The sequence below is a fragment of the Homalodisca vitripennis genome, chromosome 2 (assembly GCF_021130785.1).
Source record: "Homalodisca vitripennis isolate AUS2020 chromosome 2, UT_GWSS_2.1, whole genome shotgun sequence".
Lineage (NCBI taxonomy): Eukaryota > Metazoa > Arthropoda > Insecta > Hemiptera > Cicadellidae > Homalodisca > Homalodisca vitripennis.
This window is the reverse complement of record NC_060208.1, coordinates 46759337-46779469: the sequence shown is the minus strand read 5'-3', so window position 1 is coordinate 46779469 and position 20133 is coordinate 46759337. Positions and strand designations below refer to the sequence as shown.

The 20133-nt window shown below is 30.4% G+C and overlaps 1 protein-coding gene across 1 annotated transcript; it reads right to left on the bottom strand.

Annotated features, from left to right (window-relative positions):
- Positions 1 to 411: 411 nt before the first annotated feature.
- Positions 412 to 19930, bottom strand: LOC124353888. Its single transcript, XM_046803933.1, has 6 exons — positions 19772 to 19930; positions 12583 to 12676; positions 8728 to 8941; positions 7783 to 7868; positions 5999 to 6118; positions 412 to 3486 (listed from the first exon to the last, which is right to left on the bottom strand). Exons 2-6 carry the CDS (start codon positions 12658 to 12660, stop codon positions 3334 to 3336), a joined length of 651 nt encoding a protein of 216 aa, XP_046659889.1. The 5' UTR covers positions 12661 to 12676; positions 19772 to 19930; the 3' UTR covers positions 412 to 3333.
- Between the last annotated feature and the right edge of the window lie 203 nt (positions 19931 to 20133).

Sequence of the window (20133 nt, the reverse complement as noted above, 5' to 3'; positions counted from 1 at the left end):
ATAGAAGGATTGTGAAGGAAACAGGATTTTTCCAGACTTTTGCCATCGTTAAGTGAAACAATAAATCAGTAACACTACGTTTCGAGATCTGCAATCAGGAAATCAGGATCAATCTAAGTCAGGAATCACAACCACCATGTTGTTTGTCAACTTCACTAACTCTAAAAACATACACTTAATAAAAAACTATACACAACACTAATCAATAAAACTGAACTACAGAATACAGGTCACAATACGTCTGCATTCGTCTACTAACCACCTACGTCTGGTTGTGATTCCTGACTTAGGCGTGCCACAACGCTTTGGTTTGATTTGTTTATTTTGACCTAGTTTGTAATTATGCATTAGGTTAGTTCTTTACCTGAAGAAGAGATCAGATTGCAGATCTCGAAACGTAGTGTTACTGATTTTTTGTTTCACTGAACGATGGCCAATGTTCGGAAAAATCCTGTTTCCTTCAGGAAAAATTTCATATTTTAAAACCTTTAGATACTCTCTCATTTTTACATCCATGTGGCTACAAATAAATTCTTTATCTAAAAATTTTCCTTGTATCGATTTATAGAAAAACCTGGTTCTGTGTTTCTTCAGTGCACATTTGTTCTTGGCTTTTACACTAATAATGTGAGGACAACTTGAATAGTCTTAATAACACAGAATAGTGAAGATTCATTCACACTACATACTCATAAAAATATGGTTTTTGGTTTTATGTTTAATACCAGCACAATCTTAAATAAAGTTATAATATAGCATTATTTTGGACACGTAAAATCAAATGCTTTTATGCAAAGAGCAGGACGCTGAGGGAAACATGTCTTTCTTTATTCCATGAGGACATAAATGTTTCTGTTCTGGCTTAATTAAATGACGAATTAGAATAGATAATACTACCTCACAGAAGTCCTATTTAATGCCTGAGAGAGAATTACATTACTTTTATATCAGCTGAATTTTGCGTAGACTTTAATTTATCGTCGAGTAAGCGAAAGAAAATAGACAAACAAGTGCACAGTATTCACAGTTTCCCATACAAGGCAGCAATGTTACTTTATGTAATGTTACTACTAATGTTACTGATGTCACATTGAGCAAAGTTTTTTTTTAACTGTTTCAGTTATTCCAATGGTGACCTGTACAAATCTTACTTCTATGACAATCTTCCTCCTATGATCTGTACAAATATTCCCCAGTATGATTGGTATGTAGCAATATCTATTTTATATATAACATTTTAGCTCCCCTTTACTCCTGAGTAATCTGGTTCTGGCCAAATATCCACCAAGGTGTGGCCATCAAAATGCACAAATTTGCCATACACACTATAGAGGTTGTTAAATAACAGCATTCAGGGAGGACGAGATGGATGTGAAGTTCGAGAAGATATGTATGAAAATTTCCCCAGCCTACTAAGAGAAATTTATTAAATGACTAAATAAAGAACAGGAATTTCTCTTTTATCTTACTCAAAGGGTAAACATCAGTACTTTTTCAAAACCACCCATCATTATCGCACAACTTTTCAGATTAGTAATCATGATACCATTCATATTTTTAAACATTTCAAAGTGAAAAAAAACATGTGATTGAGTCAAATAAGTATAACCTAGGAAACCATCACATGTGCAATGTTGCAATACTAGCACTACTGCAAGAGCAGGCAAGAATAGAAAATTATTTTCTATAGTTCATACACAAATCAATTGTTTGACATTGGAAAATTAATTACAATGATCTTTTTATTATCCACCCCATCTCTAGGTTTTAGTATAATATTAGAAGTTCTCCTTTCCTCGCACTGATAGTTTTCTACAGTGGCATCCACAATAAGTCCCCCAAAAATTGAATCTACAAAAGAGTTAATCAATTGTACAATACTGTCAATTAATTGCTTGCTGCAACCAATCAGTAGAATTTTAACTGCTGGACAGTGTTATCTGATTGTATGCACTATTGAAGTCTCTAGTACTGTACTAGCTGGGCCACCTGCCTCTACAAGAATCACAGTGTTCATATTTTGCAGGCTTTGAAAAAGTCGGAACAATGCTATAAACTACACTACAATAACAGCTTTGGTGTGGGGTACAACAGCAGGAAGATGAAACAGGACAGACAAAATTAGGCTGTAATAGATACATAAATATCAATTATAGGCCTAAATACAACAACTTTAATCTTATCTATTGTCAGTTCATCGTCGTACCACTGAGTCAGACAAGCACCACAAATGTTAACTTATTGTAGGCTTTGATTTAACTAAGTGATTTTAACCAATTGGTTTAACTTATGTAAATTACTCCAAATATGAACGTTTTCATAGAGTCACATATTTAAAATAAATTGTGTGTTTGCCACCTTTGTGAGTGCATGAAAAAATGGTCAAATGTTGAAATGGAATTGTTTACTTTTAACTAAAAAAATCAGTATTTTTTTTAATACGCGAATGTCTAATGCATCATAGCACATACAGTTTTCTTGGTGATTAAAATAATTTATAAAATGTGGTGTAACTTTGTATGGATTTTTAAGTAAAAATTAAGTTCTGAAATAGTCAAGATTTGTGTATAGTGAATATTGCATGCATGATTTTCCAATATTTTAGATATCCCACTTATATTATCCCATTTATTTTAAGAGTATCATTATCATTAATTAAAATTCATTGCCATAACAGTCGAGGTAATGAACTGAAAGTATCATAATCACAAGTGTTGATACTGTATGAATTGCCCTGTTATGATTAGTCTAGACTGATACAAGTTAAACTCGCTTATTGTCATGAAGATTAATATTTTTAACATGTAAATATTTTATCAAGTCAAAATAAACAATGCTTGATTATTTATTTGACAAATGTATTCAGAATAACATTTTCAACACCAAGATGCAATTTTAATTTAGAAAATTGGATGAGAGGATGCAGAGGATACTATGTAATAGAACGGAGATGTTCTGGGCAAAGTTTTTTTCCTTTGCAGAAAATTTTATCAAGCCTTTTTTAAATAACTCAAATATGCTTTTATTTATATATATTTGAAAAGCCCTCTAAAGATTTTAAGGAGAACAAATTGTTTCTTTGTTTGGTAGTAGAATACAATTCCCTACAAAATTGTTTTTGAAATGGAAGAATGGCATCTTTATATGACCCCTTCTTAAACAAAATGTATTTACATTTTAATTAAAATTCTAAACAAACTGTAGATTGCTCTTATCATTACTTAGGATATTCAGACTTTCATCTGAACTGTTATGATGTAGTTATATGCACACAGTGAGGCTTAACCTTACATTAGTGACCATAACTTGCCCATATGTATATAATGAGAGAAATTAAACGCTATCTGGGAAGTGAAGATATCCAAGCTTGAGGGTGTGGTGAGATGTGCTGCAGGTGACTTGATCATACTGACACAACTCTTGGTAGTGACTGTACACAACAAGCCACAGGTAGAATCCGAGAGCCAAGTGTAAACTACCCACCACCTGTAAAATTGATAATTATATTACGAATAAGTCTGCACAGGATGATCTAAAAGTTCACTAATGTTAATTATTGAAAATTGAGACAGAAAACTTGGGAATATCAAGGTCAACCTCTTGGTGTTTTTAACCCTAGTACTGGCGTGGGATCCTGCCACTTTGACTCGAACAGCAACAATTTTTATCCTAAGTGTGCTATCTGCACATTCAAGACATCAAATCAAGATAGCTGTGTGATCTAGATCTAAGGTGGTACTCTCGGACACGGAACTTAGCCTTGGAGTCACGGGTTCGATTCCCGCACCTGACGTTGGGAATTTTTTAGGGGGTCTTGTGTACACTTATGAGTCACTGATCTGTGGTAAACCGGTAGGAGGGCCCACCTTAAATTAATAGTGGTTGGCTTTGTACTTTTTGTCTTTACTATATAATTATATAGTAAAGACAAAAAATGCAAAATGGGTGTTTTGGATCTGGAACACTTATATAAGAAAATCACTTATGGAACTGATTCCATCAACTTCCACCCAAGCCAACCACTGTTAATTTAAGGTAGGCCCTCCTACTGGCTTTAAGACAGACTAGTGACTTTCATAAGTGTAATAAATACTTGATTTATCTTACTTAATGTTCTAAGAGGCATTTATTATAATTTCATGACTATTCTAACAGCTTTTAAGAGTTAAACACCACTAATACCACAATAACACCCAAATTTTAATATGCATAAGTTCTTACTCATGGTGGGGAAAATGCATTGTAAATTACGACTGCCATTTCCAGGGTAAAATATGTAAAGATGTTCATCAAAGGGCTTAATATACTCTTATTAGAGTATATTAAAAAAACAGCACATGTTTGTTACTTGCTATTGGAAATAGAAAAAAGAAACTAAGAATTTTGGCACAAATCATAGTTTTTATCTATATTTTTTTCTAGATATCAAAGGCTTCAACTTGATGTTTTCAATAATGTTATAAATATTTATTACATATTTGAAAAATTATAGTAATCACAATTTTCAACATTGTGAGCACTTTTAAGATAAAAATACAGGACAAACCCTAAACTCCAATATTGAGATGTGAAAATGAGGTTTGTCATATGTTTGTAGTTAACACTAATTCTTATTTGTGGTTTTTCCTGTATTTTATCTTAAAAGTGCTTCAGTACTATTTTTGCTAAATAAAAGTACATGAATTATTTAAATGTAATAAATAGAAACAGTGGTGTATTCACAAAGAAACCTAGGGCATTCCTGAAAAACTGTCTGAAAAAAGTATTAAAATTCTCTAACAAGGGTCTTTATAATGCTATTATATATATATATATATATATATATATATATATATATATATATATATATATATATATATAGTTTCATCATTAATCATATTCTATCTTTCATTAATTTTCATGTAAAGAACTCATAAAAAGTGTATATATTGATTTATGAATAATAACTTTTCATAAGCTGCTTGTACTCAATCCTAAGACTGTGTGAAACTTTGATCAGTTCAGACTTAAATTTAATGTGGAGGAAGAGCTTGTAGTAGCATAGAAGCTACAAGTATACCAGGTAGGTGTAATTCAGATTCTTTCATTTAATATATGAGTATTTGTAAGTGTACCTGTATAATGTATTTCGGTTAGGATAATTTTTTTATAATAAACAAATTCACAAAAATCGTACAAATTATTTGTAGTATATATCGTACAAGTTATTCATTACCTGCTTATAAATATAGCCTGCATTTGTTAAACTTAGTAATTTTGGTTATCTATCCGATTCAGAAACATTTCTAGACTCTGCACTACACATATGGGGTCAGTTCAAAAATATCACTTTTTTTTTTTAAATCATTTATTTATTCATCAATCTCAATTATGTCCCCTTTAAAGTAATCCCCATTAGATATTATACAATTTGTGCCAACGTTTCTTCCAATCCTCGAAGCACTTCAAAAAGTCGTTTTTTGTGATCTTGTTCAGCTCCTCATTCGATGCCGTCTTTATCTCGTCAATCATAGCATAGCGCCGTCCTTTCATGGGGTTCTTCAGTTTTGGGAACAAGAAAAAAATCACAGGAGACCCAGGGAATACGGTAGTTGCGGCATTATTAGTTTGTTTGTTTTGGCCAAAAAATTGTGCAAAAGTAACAATGTGTGAGCAGGGTAGATTTTTACTACCTTAAAAATCTTTAATTTAAAAAAATATTATAATAATAGTCTTTATTCCAAAGGTTTGCCAAGATCAGAAAATCAAGCGTGGTGTTGCTGTAAACTATACAAGCCTTACCTGATCTTTACCCTCCTTTTATTAGTTCAGAAGTACTATAAAATATCGATTTAGGACCTAATATTTCAAACATTTTCCGGGGGAGGGCCCCTCGAACACCCCTTCTAATCTGGGAGATTTTCCATACTCTGACTCTCCTTTGTTCCGGACACCCTCCAGAGTAGATTTCTGGGTGCACCACTAAACCAAAGTACGCCTATTGTGATGAATTACTCACCAGAATGATGAGGGCACGACTGCCATGGGCTAGGAACATGGAGACTAACATTGCCGTACAGCAGAACACCAACCCCAGCAGTACAACGCTCAGCCACGGCAGCAGCAGCTGTCTAATGTGCTATTAAACCAACAAAATAAATTTTAATGTTTTCAGAATGTCTATGAGTACATTCTAAACATGAATGTTTTTTTTTAAATTGGTTTGTCTTGTCAAACACTTCTTGAAACAAAATATGGTAAACAACACTGGTGCTAAGTACAATGCCTCTATCTGAAGAAGTTAAATAATTAAAATATCAAAATTTATATCTGGATGCACCAAGAAAGATAAACTGACTGAGATTACTAAAATTACTATTTATGTCAGAAGTTTGTCTGGATTTAGTGTTTTGGTGGTTGACATCATTCTTCAGCATCAATTACACGCTTTCCTGAAGGTGTGAAATATGTCATTACTCAAGTTTAGCTTCACATTATTTATTACATATAAATAAAACAAACATATTTTTACTACAAATACTGACTGCATTAATCTAATCTGGCTGTCAGGCATATTGCCATGGTCAGTTTGTCACTTTGCATATTATATTGTGTGGAGTTAAACATTTAAAAAAATATAGTTTTCATGCTTATCTCATAATATACTGTCAATAAAATTACCTAAATAATGCTGCCACGGTAATTGATCAGCATAAATTACTGTTTATTTATACGAATTTGTAAACTGTATATTGTTTATATAAAAACATTCAGAATATTTTTTTTGATTTATTAAATATATAATAAAATATATTAATAACTGTGTTAAATATTTGTTTGGAAACCCCTTAATTCAAAACAAACACTTACCACAAGTGTTATTTCATAAATAGGGTAAAATATGTAGTTTGAACACTAAAAATATTCAATTCAATCCAATTAAAAAACTGTATTCATTATTGCACAGGTGTACATTGAATGGTGTCAGTGACGAATCATCCTAAATAAGTAAAACTAAAGCTAAAGTACCATTTACAGAGTTACTGTATACTGTGATACTGCCAATATTTTGCTTAAGTAATTCATCAATTCCATATATTGTAAGGTTAATTAATAAATCTTTTAATAATTGTGAAAATTTATGCTGAGATTCATAATTTTTAATATGATTGGGAATACATTTCAAAATGTTGGTCCATTATAATAAACATTTTTCTTAAAAAAATTCTTGTCTGTGTTGAACAAATTTTTTTTTTTTTTTTTTTTTTTTTTTTTATTGGTCTCCCACTAGTCTTATAATTATGTATTAAACATGTACAGTTCATATCAGCCAGTGCATTATTTCTAACAAGTAATATGGCATCATAAATATATTGCCCATACACTGTAAAAATTCGTAATTTTTTTAAATAATTTCTATCAGAATCATCTGGTTTCAGATTAAAAATACACACACCTAATTATTTTCTGAGCTTTTATAATATCATCCAAGTTTTCTTTTTTAGTTGCTCCATAAACTGATATAACATATGCAATATGCAAGTGTATATGAGCCAAATAGATTTGTTTTAACTCAGGAATACTGCAGAATTTTGACATTTTATTTAGTGTATATAACCCAAAGTTTATTTTATTTAAACCGGAAATGACGTAATAAAAATGAATATAATTTATTATGATAGAGAATGTTAAGATTTTAGAAACCTTTACTTTTGTTAAAGAGTTTCAAATATTTTCATTGGTTTTTATGAGGAGGTCTCCTGTGTACTTGTATATTTCAAGTAATAACTGATTTGTACCCACCATAATAGCTCCGTACAGCAACAGTATACAAGAGAAAAGTAGCACCGTTGTCATGGCGACTCCTGTGTACAATGTAATAATCACAACTGAAACACAGCATCATTATTTATTAGCTACAAAATATTTTTTCACTAACCATATCAGATTGCATACATTTTTATTATTACTCTCAGCAGTTTGTATGTATAAATTGTATATGTCAAAAAGTGAAATAGTCAGTTGACAGATGATTGTGAAAAAGTAAATAGTATTACTATGATTATTATATTACTACAATCATTATTATTGTGCATTGACTGTTGGTAATAATTCTAAATCTTGCATTGGACCAGATTCTATGGAGTTTCTAAAGTTTTAGTTATATCTATATCAAAAGGTTTGTTGCTTCAGATATCTTTTCAGTGTCATAATTAAACTTAATTCTGTCCCATCCATCACAGATGGCTGAATACTTTCAAGATTGTCAAGTTTTTGGCTAAATACTTTGACAATCCTTAAAATTTCCAATTATTTTTCTAAGCTTATCTAGAGTTATACTAATAAAAGGTGATTACATTGGAAACTCCAAGTAACTTTAGCTTCATGCATTAACCAACTGTGCCATCCATAACTTTGCACAGAAGAAAGTATTGGTAAAAATTAATTAAAAAATTGAGTTTGTATTAAATGTAAATAGAGAGTTCGTGTGCTACATTTCAGAATGATTTATTATATTTGTTCTTAGCTGCCAAATAGTTGTCAGAAAATAGTTTTGATTCCTAAACTAATAAACTTAAATGTAACGACTTTCTTCAAATATTTTAGAAGTTATAAGTTATTGGTTCATAACTATTTGTCACGTTAAAGCTAAATAACATATCAACACTAACATGTTAACCACCTTTGCTATTCATTTCATAACACTTGGCCAAATATGGTTGATGGATGGTTGAGGGAGAGACTCACCAATGGCAAGGTGTTGAGCCTTGTGGAGTCTGATCTCATTCTGGCTATACGAGTTTATCATGACCTCGGAGCCAAACAATCCGCTGTCCTCTGAGGCCAGGACAATCCCCTCACGCTGCGCTGAGTCTTCTATATCAGCCTCCAGCATGGCAGCCATCTCCTGCGCGTGTGCGCTGCCCAGGAGCAACAGGAACAGTCCTATCGCTGACAGCAGCTGGACAAACAACATTTGAATAGCACTGAACAAAATTAATACAATACATAATTCTTAATCTGTTGAGGCTTAAACCAAGCTCTTCAAAATCAATGTGATTAGGATTATATACAGAGTGAATAAGCACAAATCATGCCATTAATCTCACTTGAGAAAAGATCAATATAACACTTCCTTGGTATCGCAGAAACGAAAAGAACCAGATAGTGATAATCATAGGTGCTTCCACATAGGGACAAGGGTGGCCATTGCCCCCCGGAAGAGAGAATATAAAAAAAAATGATATATGGATCCAAACTATATTAATAACATTAATGCTTTAATAACAGATCAATAGATATATAGATATAACAACTATTAAGGTATATTAACAAAGGAAGTAAATTTTTAATCCAAAATGTTTATTATGATGCCGTATAACATATATTCATTGCTTATGTTCGTTTAAAAGTTCTAATTATGTTAGACATAGTACTTAGAGAGTGCTTTATAGTTTAGTTAAAGCTCTTACAAATGTTATTTATTTTAATGTTAGCTTTGTTACAGTACACTTGTTTTGAAGAGAGCGCTATTTAATACATTTAAATAAGTAGTTAATGGCATAATTTTATGTTTCTATTTTTAGCATACTCTTTCTTAGTTTCGTTAAGTCACAGGTTGATTTCCGTTGTGTGCCCCAACTCGTAACTTGTTGTAATTTCGAATGCAACAGAATTATGTACATAATCATCCGTTAAAATAATATGTTGACAGCTTAAAATAACACATGTTTAAAATGTTGTTTTTTTCAGTACTGTGAAAAAAGTAAAAACCTGGGTCCGGAACAAAATTAGAACCACAGATTTAAAGATCTATGCTTGATGAATTTTGTAAGGGATAACAAAGTAGAGTTTGTTGAGAAGTCTATAATTTTTTAAGTTTCTATTTTTAACACACCCTTACTTAATTTCTATAAGCTGTTGGTTAATTTCTGTTGTGTGCCTCTAACTCAAAAACTTTTTCTGTAGAATGATAACTGTATCAAATGTATTATTTTGTTAAAAAATTCAATGAAATTCTTAAAAATAAATACTGAAAGCAGTTTTTAGCTTATGTTTCTTGGAAATGCAGACAATGGACCAACATGTCACAGTCGATCCCAAAGGTGGGTAAGGACACTGTATTTTATTATTTTTTATTATAATAAATATCTTACTTAATCAGAGCAGATTATAAGTTTGTAACTTAGCAGAAGATATTCAATTGGTGGTAGAATTTGACTTATTAATATTATATATATATATATATATAAAACTAACTAACGTAAATAAATATTTCCATATACGTGAAAGAAGTTAAGCTCTCTAAACCTCGTTTGTTTAATTTTCAATGGATTTACATACCCCCTCCACTCATCCCCTTGTTAGTGGAAAAACTGTCTGACAGCACCCATGGTGATGAATGGGAAGAGGTATATGCTTAAATATTTTTAAATCATTTGTTTTGGCAACCACGTCTCTTTGGCAAATTTTTATATACAAAATACCTACCTAGTTTATAAATCCCTACCAAGAAGCTCGTGTCTCAATGACAGATAGTTTCTACTAGCAGCAACAAACAATCTGATAACAGAGCAAGGATTCTTGTCCTGTTACTGTACTCACAAGACATTGATGGAGAAAATACTCGTGTGTATATATATATATATATAGTAAATTAAGCTCACACACGCAGCTTATATATATATATATATATATATATATATATATATATATATATATATATATATATATATATATAAAAGCAATCAACATGAGCTTAATTTACTAAGGAATAATTAATTTAGTAGTTTTAAGGGAGGACCTGAAATTGAGAAAATCTATAACACTTTTCCTGATAGATTTAAGATTAAAAATGTGGTTAAACAGAAGAAGAGCTGTAACCTTTTCAATTCATGTTTTCGTTTAAAGGTTTTATTATTTTTATTCATTTTTTACAGTCTATAACAATAATACCAGTAATAGTGAGTTGGAGCAATGTCAGGAAACAAATTTGGCCAGATTTTTTCATATACGAGTATGTTGTTGACTGAAGGGACTAATATTACTAATCTGTGATCAGGGCATCTATCCTTCAGAATGTGTGGATCAGTGATATGAGAACAAAACAGATTTATTTCAAGTCCATCCTAAATCACAGAAAAGTACATAACAATTTTCTAAGTATTGAGACCAAATTTTTACACTGTTGATGTTAATTCATACTCCGAAATAAAAAATGTCATCCTTTTGACAATGGAAACAGAATTTTTCCACACATTTGCCAATGTTAAGTAGTACAAGATATCAAGTTACACTATGTTTCAAGATCTGTAATCTGATCTCTCCCTCAGGTGGATAACTAACCTAACACATAACCACAATCTAGATTAAAATAAACAAATCATGCCAAAACGTTGTGACACGCATAGTTCAGGAATCGCAATAAGCATGATAATTATCAACTCCATGCATACTATCTCTAAAATATCCACTTTATAAAAACAAAACACTAATTATTTACACCGAACCAATGAATACAGAGCACTCTACATAACAGCCACATTTACTATAAGGTACAGGGAAAATATGCATGTATGCATACATTAAGTGACCAAAAATAATTCTCCTGAGTAAATTGGTTTCATATTTTTTACATTGGGAGCAGGTAGGTTCAAAGCTATATACCACAAGGTGAAGGTCACGTTCTCAATTTCAGGTCCTCCCTTAAAACTACTAAATTAATTATTCCTTAGGTGAAGGTCACGAGAATATACCATATTTTAAATATTTTTATTAGTAAGTTTTGTTTAATGCCTGATGAGTGTACTAATGCCAATAAAATCATTACATTGTTCTTTCCAAGAGATTTCATGGTTGGACGTGCACCGTCATAGAACTCATTCTCATCTATGTTGAAATGAAGTTTTATTAATTTAAAGTTTATAGATGAAATCTTTCTCAAAATATCTTGCCACATAATAAATTCAATTTTTTTTTTTCAATAAATTAGATTTCATAGCAGTTTAGCTAATAAAAGTTCCATGTAGCTTGGGAGGGTACCATTCTACAATGCAAGAGTACAACAACTTTTGTCACCGACTTTTAACATTGACTTTCCACTCTTTTTTTCTTCTTTTTACAGTACGAATAAAGATATCTCAAAATGTCATAATGTCATATGATTGTACTCAGTTTGTTTACAAATTTATTTATTTTATCCATTAATTTCTCGTTGCCATCAAAGTCACCCATAACACCAATGTGAAAATATTCACAAATCACTTGGAGTGACATGCACCATTATCGAACTAAATGTTGCCTATATACAAATAAACCTTCATGCAAAATTTTAAAGTCTATGTTAGTTACTTTCAAGTTATTGTGCGAATAGACAGACAGATAGACAGAGATTTAATTTTTCCAGCCCCTTTACTAATGCTCAGCCAATAAATCAAGAAACATAAATGAAATCGATATTAGTACAAATATATCTTTGTAAGAGGATTCCATTTTACTCAAGATGGTTTGGGGACAGCCTCTATTAACCTTCCTAAAAGTGGCACTGCTACCTCATCTCTATGGTTAAAATTAAGGCATTAATTATTTTCTTGAAGTACTCACCAACTGGACCACTGCTATCAACATAGTCCCTTGCCTTAAGCTGAAGACGAAGAAAAACTTCTGGATTGGCAGCGGCATTTCAATATTGCTAAATCTGAAACAAAAATAAGTGTAATAGTTTTTTTTTTTTTAACCAACATGAACCAAACCTGAAATAAATATCTTAGTTATAATCAAAATTACTATCATCTAGATATTCTCTTCTGCTATAATAATGTTTTTCAATTATAGAAGTTTTAAAGTTTCCCACATAATTTATTGTAATTAAACAATTTTCCAACTATTTGACATTTATTATATAAATGTAATTCATATGTAGGGGATTACTATAGGTAAAAGATTCAAATGAATGTATCAATAAATAAAAATGGTTTAGTGTCAAGTGTTGTGTATATCATTTCCTTAAAATTCTCCAAAATTAAGCCTGTATACTGCTATTAAAATATTATAATATAGGCCTAAATGCAAGGCAAAGTTAAATTTTATAGTTTTGAATTTAGATCAGCAGCTAGCTTTATTATTTATCATCATTGCCCTCATCAGATTTTTAAGAGACTATATCAGGTCAAATCCTTACTTAATAATGTTGGTTTCAGACTTGTATTGTTTAATTGTATTTCTTTCAAACCATTTTTAAGCTAATAAAATTGTTTAATCGATTTTTCTAACTTAGAAAGCGTTTGATTGATTACGACACTCGCATCATCGGCAAAAATTGTGAAATAAAGGGGAAGGTCTTCAAGAAGATTGCAGATGTAGTCTAATAACAGGTAAATCCTAAGATTGGGTCCTTGTGGGGCTCCAAAACAAATTAGACCATGTAGACTTGAAGCTTAAATACTCGTATGACTGGATGATATTGATAACATCAAATCTTGTTCCAAAAGTATAAATCTTACAGAGAAAATGTCTGATTTTCACAATCAAACGTCTTAGGAAGGCTGCAAAAACACAGTAATAAATTACTTGAGAGCTAACTCTGATTTTTTTTCTTCCTAAATATAAATTACTTATGCAGATAAGATAATTTTCCTCTGAAATGTTGCTCAGTTGGATATACAAAGTGTGCTCAATTATTTTTGAAACATTACTTAAAGAATAATTGGAGATATTGGTTTCAGAGCCTTTCTTAAGATATAGAGATTACAATTTTGATTATTTTGGAAATTTTATAATTATAGTGCAAATACTGGACTCTATAGTGCTTGGTTCATAAAATGGATTATATGGTTCAGTATTGGCTTATTATTTGAAAAGCTCAATTTAACCAATGCACTAATATTTAAAAATTATTCAATTGGAATATTTTATTCGAACCACTAGATTTACTATTGTTCAGATGTAATATGTTTCTTCTATTGTTATAAGGTTGAACTCATTTATAAGAGTAATGGCTTATTATTTGAAAAGCTCAATTTAACCAATGCACTTTTTTCATTGTTTCATTCTTTTCATTGGGTCACATAATTTATCTTGCTTTGAAGATATAGAATTTGTAATTATTGCACTATATCAACAAAAGTATGTGTTGAAATTGTTTGCTACATCAACAGGATTTGTTGTTTCTACATTATTAACTGTAATATCAAGTGGTTCCTTACTATATAAACCTAATTTTGATTCTATAACTGACCAAGAAGCTTTTGGTCTATTATATTATATATATATATATATATATATATATATATATATATATATATATATATATATATATTGTATACAAACAGTTCTAATAAATGAACTTTTAATAAAAATCTATTAGTTCACTAAATAAGTGAAGCACTTACAACACAGCAAAATTTAATATTTACAGTATAGAGGTTTTTGGTGGGTATTAAACATTACAAATGGTCTTTGGTTGAAATCACCAGAAAATTTGTATACTTTACTAAATTTTATTTATAAAAAAGTTTTACTCCATAAAGTAGATGGGAATTTTACAAACGAGTTTCATCATTTAGACTTAACACATACACATACACGTGTATATGGGTTTAAAGACAGTATTAACACAACTAATCTATTTACATGACTCAAGATTCATAGTATTATCCACAGAAGTAATAAAAATAATAAAATCAGTGTTTTAATTGAGTAAATCATATTTCAATATAGATTTACTACACTATTAGGTTTGCATAATTGAATACTAAATCTTTCACTGTAACAGTATAATGAGGGATTTTGAGTTGTCTAAGCGTCCAGCACACACTATGACATATACCAAAATCAACCTGTTAATTTAATGTAAAAGTAATAAATAGAAAATAGTTTTTAAATTTTTACAATGAATAACATGTATTATAAATAATATCACATTTTGTTCAAAATGATTTTCCATTGTTATATACAAGGCAAAAAAGTATACAATACCTTTACAGGCTTCGCTGAGGTTGCATACAAAATTTCAAGTACTGCATATAGCTCATTTCATTTCAGCCTAAAAACAATGAAAAGTAACACATATAATGCTACCTTTGATTGTATTATTTATACACAAGATAAACTATTCATATGGATTAGTTATGCTGAGGTCCGGAGGATTATTTCAGTTAGTTCTGAGATCCTGCATTTGGGCTGTGCCACGTGACTTTGATTGTTACTATTCAAATACTTATTACCAGACCTATCTGAGCCTCTCACTCTATAGAGGGCAATCTGAGCGGTCACTTTGTCTCTTGTGCAACTAATACAAACAAAGGTGTAACTATGTTACATGTTAAAATGCCATATAATTGTACTCAATTTGTTAACAAATCTGTTTATTCAGCGATTTTCTGGTTGCTATCTTGGTTATCTATAAAACCAATGTAAAAATATTTCCTAATGCTCAGTTAAATCACTTGGAGTGACTGCACCATCATCGAATTCGGATTTCCTCTTTAAATATTCATACTTCATGCAAAGTTTCAAGTTCATAGATTAGTTCGTTCTCGAGATATCGTGCAGACAGAAAGAAATTCAGTAGTTCTAGTCCCTTGAGATAGGTTTCACTAATACTCAGCCGATATTTCAAATACTAATATATGTGGTTACAAACCATTATTCCATTTGTATTGGGCTCTTTCCAACTCTATAAAAAAGAATTTATAATTTCATTTAGCTTAGTTACAAAATGGATTTCTCCTAAACAGCTGGTAGAATTTAAAACATTTTTGCTTGGTCTGAAATCAATAAAAAATCATAACACTTGAGCTATAGTTGTTAAAAACTGTAAAAGACTTTGGATCACCAATTGTTGTAGACAATATGGCAGAAATTGCCAAAAACATATTGGGAACATACAAATTTAAAGAAACCAATAGGATCAGATGTGGCAAAAATGTTTTAAAAATATGAGTAACTCACAGAAGCCCAATATTTGGATACAACTTTAGAGGAAACGATTTTTTAATTTCAAATGGAGTCTGAAGATTTTCTTAAGAGCTAGCTGTAGTAAAATGAACTTGAGTTTTTTCCAATAAGAACAAATGTTATATCTCATGCAGTTTGAAGCCCATCATGATCAAAACTGCATGAGGTTTGACATTGTTGTCATGGGAAAGAACTCAAGGTCATTTTACTATAGCCAGTTCTTAAGATCCATATAAATACTTGTGGGCTCTTTAGCCTGATAGTCAAGATGTAACACCCACTTAACTGTTTCAAAGCATGATCTTTTATCCTGGTTAAGCCAAATGAAATGGAGAGTCAATAGTTCTCTAAATGAATTTCTTTGAAACTGAGGATGCTGGAGTAATATGACCATAGTTAAGTTGTGTATAACGATGTTACATTTAGTATTTCTATTAATTTATTTGTATTTAAAAAACAATAACAATAAAATTAAATATTATCTGAAAAATATGTCAAATAGGAGACATCTATGCCTGTTTGCCAGCTTAAAGTTTTGGTTTTAATCCTATAAGAACAATGTTAAACCTCAAAAACCTTAAATTTGTGGTTGTAGATGAAGTTTTTTATCATTGAAAAAAATGATCAAAGCTGCAGTGGGCCTTAGTGGCGTATTTCAAGTTTTGCCGTCCGGGGGTGGGAGGGAAGAAGGGGGAAAGTTTGAGATGGGCTATCTGCCTACCATTATTTGTTTCATAGCCAAAGTTGTATTAAAACGTAGTAGGTATAAACAACATTATAACTTGAAGCCAATTTAATCTTGTTATCTTTATTATCATTTATTAATGATAGTAATTATTTTAGTTTACCAACACTGTAATATGATTAATTTAGTTATTATGATTAATTTGGAACATTTTACAGTTATAAACTAACTAATATATTTGAGACATAAGTATGCAAGTTGGCAAGTAGAATATCCGAAAATGATAACTCCGTTGGAAAGTTTGATGCAAGAATCGTTAGAAAAGTTTCAATTTTATGTCAACATAAAAATATTTCTTGAACTCCATAGACATGTAACAGTTTATAGAGATTAAAGATTCTTTTCAGACGTTCTTGCTCTTAAGTTCCTTTGTGAAACAAAAAAAATGTAGACATTCTATAGCAAAATTTTCTGGTACAGGGAGATCTTCGTTATAACAAACTGCTCAAATTTTTACAGTGGTCTGTTAGTGTCTCTTTGTCCATTTCTTCTTTTTCCCTAAAGATGAGACATCCAAAATCGAGCTCAGCTCATCGTATATAGCTTTTATATTTTCCACTTCATTAGATAGGGTGTCTAATATTGTATAAAAAGTGTTTAATTTAAAGTTATATCTGCCTAGAAGTTTTATTTCACCTTCCCCAGTCTCATTTCTCCAGTCTCATCAGGATGAAGCTTTTGTGGCATCTTTTTCTTGACTTCATCTTTATATACCATATACGAATTTTCGACTTTAGCAGAGCTCCCATTTTCATAAATATCGAACCCTTTATAAGAAAATATGTAACTAACATACTCTGATAATGATCCATACATTAGTGTTACTGTTGACAAGTCAGTTCCAGATGATGGCAGTTTTTTACTAGTAATATTAAATCTATTAAGTCGACCCCCCCCCCATAAAATTGACAGAAAGTAAGTTCCCAATCTTGCAAAGGTAAGCTACCAGTTTCAATTTGTGTAGTTGCCTTTTCTGTTTTCGCATTGAAAATAATTTTGAGTGCTTCTATTATTTCTTTACAATCTTCATTCAATGTTTTGCAAGCGTCATCTCTCACTGACCAACGTGTGTTTGATAGACTTTTTAGATCTAAGTTGTTTTACGTATCTTAATTCACGTATCAAAAGAAACTACGCTACTTCTGCCACCCTATACAGTACAGACAATACATTCTAACTTTCTAATATTTTGTATAGAACAGTGCAGTACATCAGCCTTGACATACACACCCTTAATTTTCAAATATTCTAAATTGAATTGTTTCTATATTATTATCACTTTTGCCGCCCCAAAAACTTTACCGTTCTGGGCTACTGCCCCTATAGCCTCCTCCCCTAAATACGCCACTGGTGGGCCATCCTTATTATATAGTCTGTTGTCCCATTATACTATAATAAGCTATTACTATAAATTATAAACCATTAGTACAGATAAATAATGTTTTAACAATTCATTAGCATTGAAATACTAAAATCTAAGTTTCTAATGTAAAACATTTTTGGATTTGAGACAATTTCACATTTAAAACTTGAGCTCTGTGTTATAATCGATGCCTCAAATTTGTAGCCAGCAGTTAACCTTTGTGCCCTATTAAATGTCCATTTGAATATATAAAGACAACTAAATTTACAAACAGAAGTTTAGACACCATATGTTTCAAGTCTGTATGTTTTCACCATGGATTTGCTATGCATATAAGTAAGTTACCGTAGTTAAAAAGCATAGTTTTCATTTATAATTTCATCAGATAAACAAATAAATATAAATTGCTTTTTAAGCAAAATAATTACTGAAAATATTTTTAATAAATATACTTCACACTGAATTAGGAAATATTCTCGCATTAACAATTTTGTGTATTTGCAAGAACAAGCAAATTCATTTATAAGCAGTTTAATATGTTATACACACATATAAGGTTTATAAACTTATCTTTCATAAAAAATTCAAAATGTTTTTTCTATTTTAAAAATATGATGAGTGGTACTAGCCACCTTACATTTGACTCCTACTGTTCTAGAGACCTTAACATTTTGGGGGAAAATAAAGAGGTACAATTTCGTTCTTAGCTTAGTTGCAAACTATTATATCATTTTTGTTAGTTTGTAATCTTTTTCTCATATTCAATCTTCAATATGTAGTAATAATAATTTATTAATACCTACTATTCTAGACAGCATTGCCAACAAAAGAATGAAATAAATAAAGCATAGTGAATAAAGCTTACTAGTTTAAAATCTCTGCTTCAGAAAACAACTCATGAATATTTAAATAACCTCTGGTTTGATAATGTTCTGGAAAATGCTCATGCTAAGTAGAACACTAAGAATTAAACTCATATAAACAGATGAACACAACATAACAAGGTACCTGATACAAGGTATTTATATATGGTATATACAAGATTACGTGATTGGAAGAGCAATAAATATATCATTCTTATAATAATTAATTGTATAATATAAATTTTACAGTGTACTACTAATGTCATGAAGTGAACAAGTTCTAGAATTAATTGATTTTTGTGGTTCTACAATAATTGTATTATAAGGAGTAATCGTGTTTAAAAAATAACATACTTTCTTCACAGCAGCACAGGAAAATACAACAATGATACTTACAACATTATTTATACATTATTGTACGGTACTTTTGTATTTTGATTTTCTTGTGGTTCCATATGGATACCATGGCTCACAGTTTATAAGTACAACCATTTGGAAAAACTAAATATTGATTTTAAATAGTAAGATAAATAAATTACTTATATTAAAATTTACAAACTTTAAATCAATAAGTATAATAACAATTTTATAAATTAATATAATATATTTAATTGTAATTTTGAATTGGTATTACCGTTCCATATTCCCAACCATTTAAACAAAATCCAAAATGAATTATGATGTAAAATATTAATGAATATTAAAACATGATTTAAAAACAAATACCGCAATTTATCATTAAAATGCCAATCTACATTTTCAAAAAAACTGTGTTTAGTACAGTTTGCCTCGATTTTAGTTTTGAATGAATAGGAGTAAAAATCATGAATGACATTTTATATCTAATTGACATCTAGTACTCACCAAAATATCACAGAATTTAATCAAATTATTTAGAATTTGTAATGAAACTAACGTTATCTACCGAACAGCTTGTATAAAATGCATTTTAAGCAAAAAAATTAGTGTAAATTTACGACGGACACATTTGGATTCCCAGGTTTTGTGCACTATTTGCGTCACTGCCTCACTGGCGCAAGATATTTAATCAATACATTGGGCAGTCACAGTTGCAATACATTTACTACTTTCTTGTTTGTTCTGAAAATAAACTTGTTATGTTCTGATGACATACTATATGCCATTTATTTCTTTATTTGTTATTTCTTTTTTTAACAATTTTATTAAAACATATGTTAAACAGATTACAAAAAAACCAATATACA

What these genes read in the sequence shown, in the direction of transcription:
- LOC124353888 (XM_046803933.1), bottom strand. Translation starts at nt 12,660, where the DNA reads ATGCCGCTGCCAATCCAGAAGTTTTTCTTCGTCTTCAGCTTAAGGCAA. An exon ending in TGATAGCAGTGGTCCAGTTG is followed by an intron (nt 8,942 to 12,582) that starts GTGAGTACTTCA and finishes TTGTTTGTCCAG; the next exon opens with CTGCTGTCAGCGATAGGACT. An exon ending in GTCGTGCCCTCATCATTCTG is followed by an intron (nt 3,487 to 5,998) that starts GTGAGTAATTCA and finishes TCAATTTTACAG; the next exon opens with GTGGTGGGTAGTTTACACTT.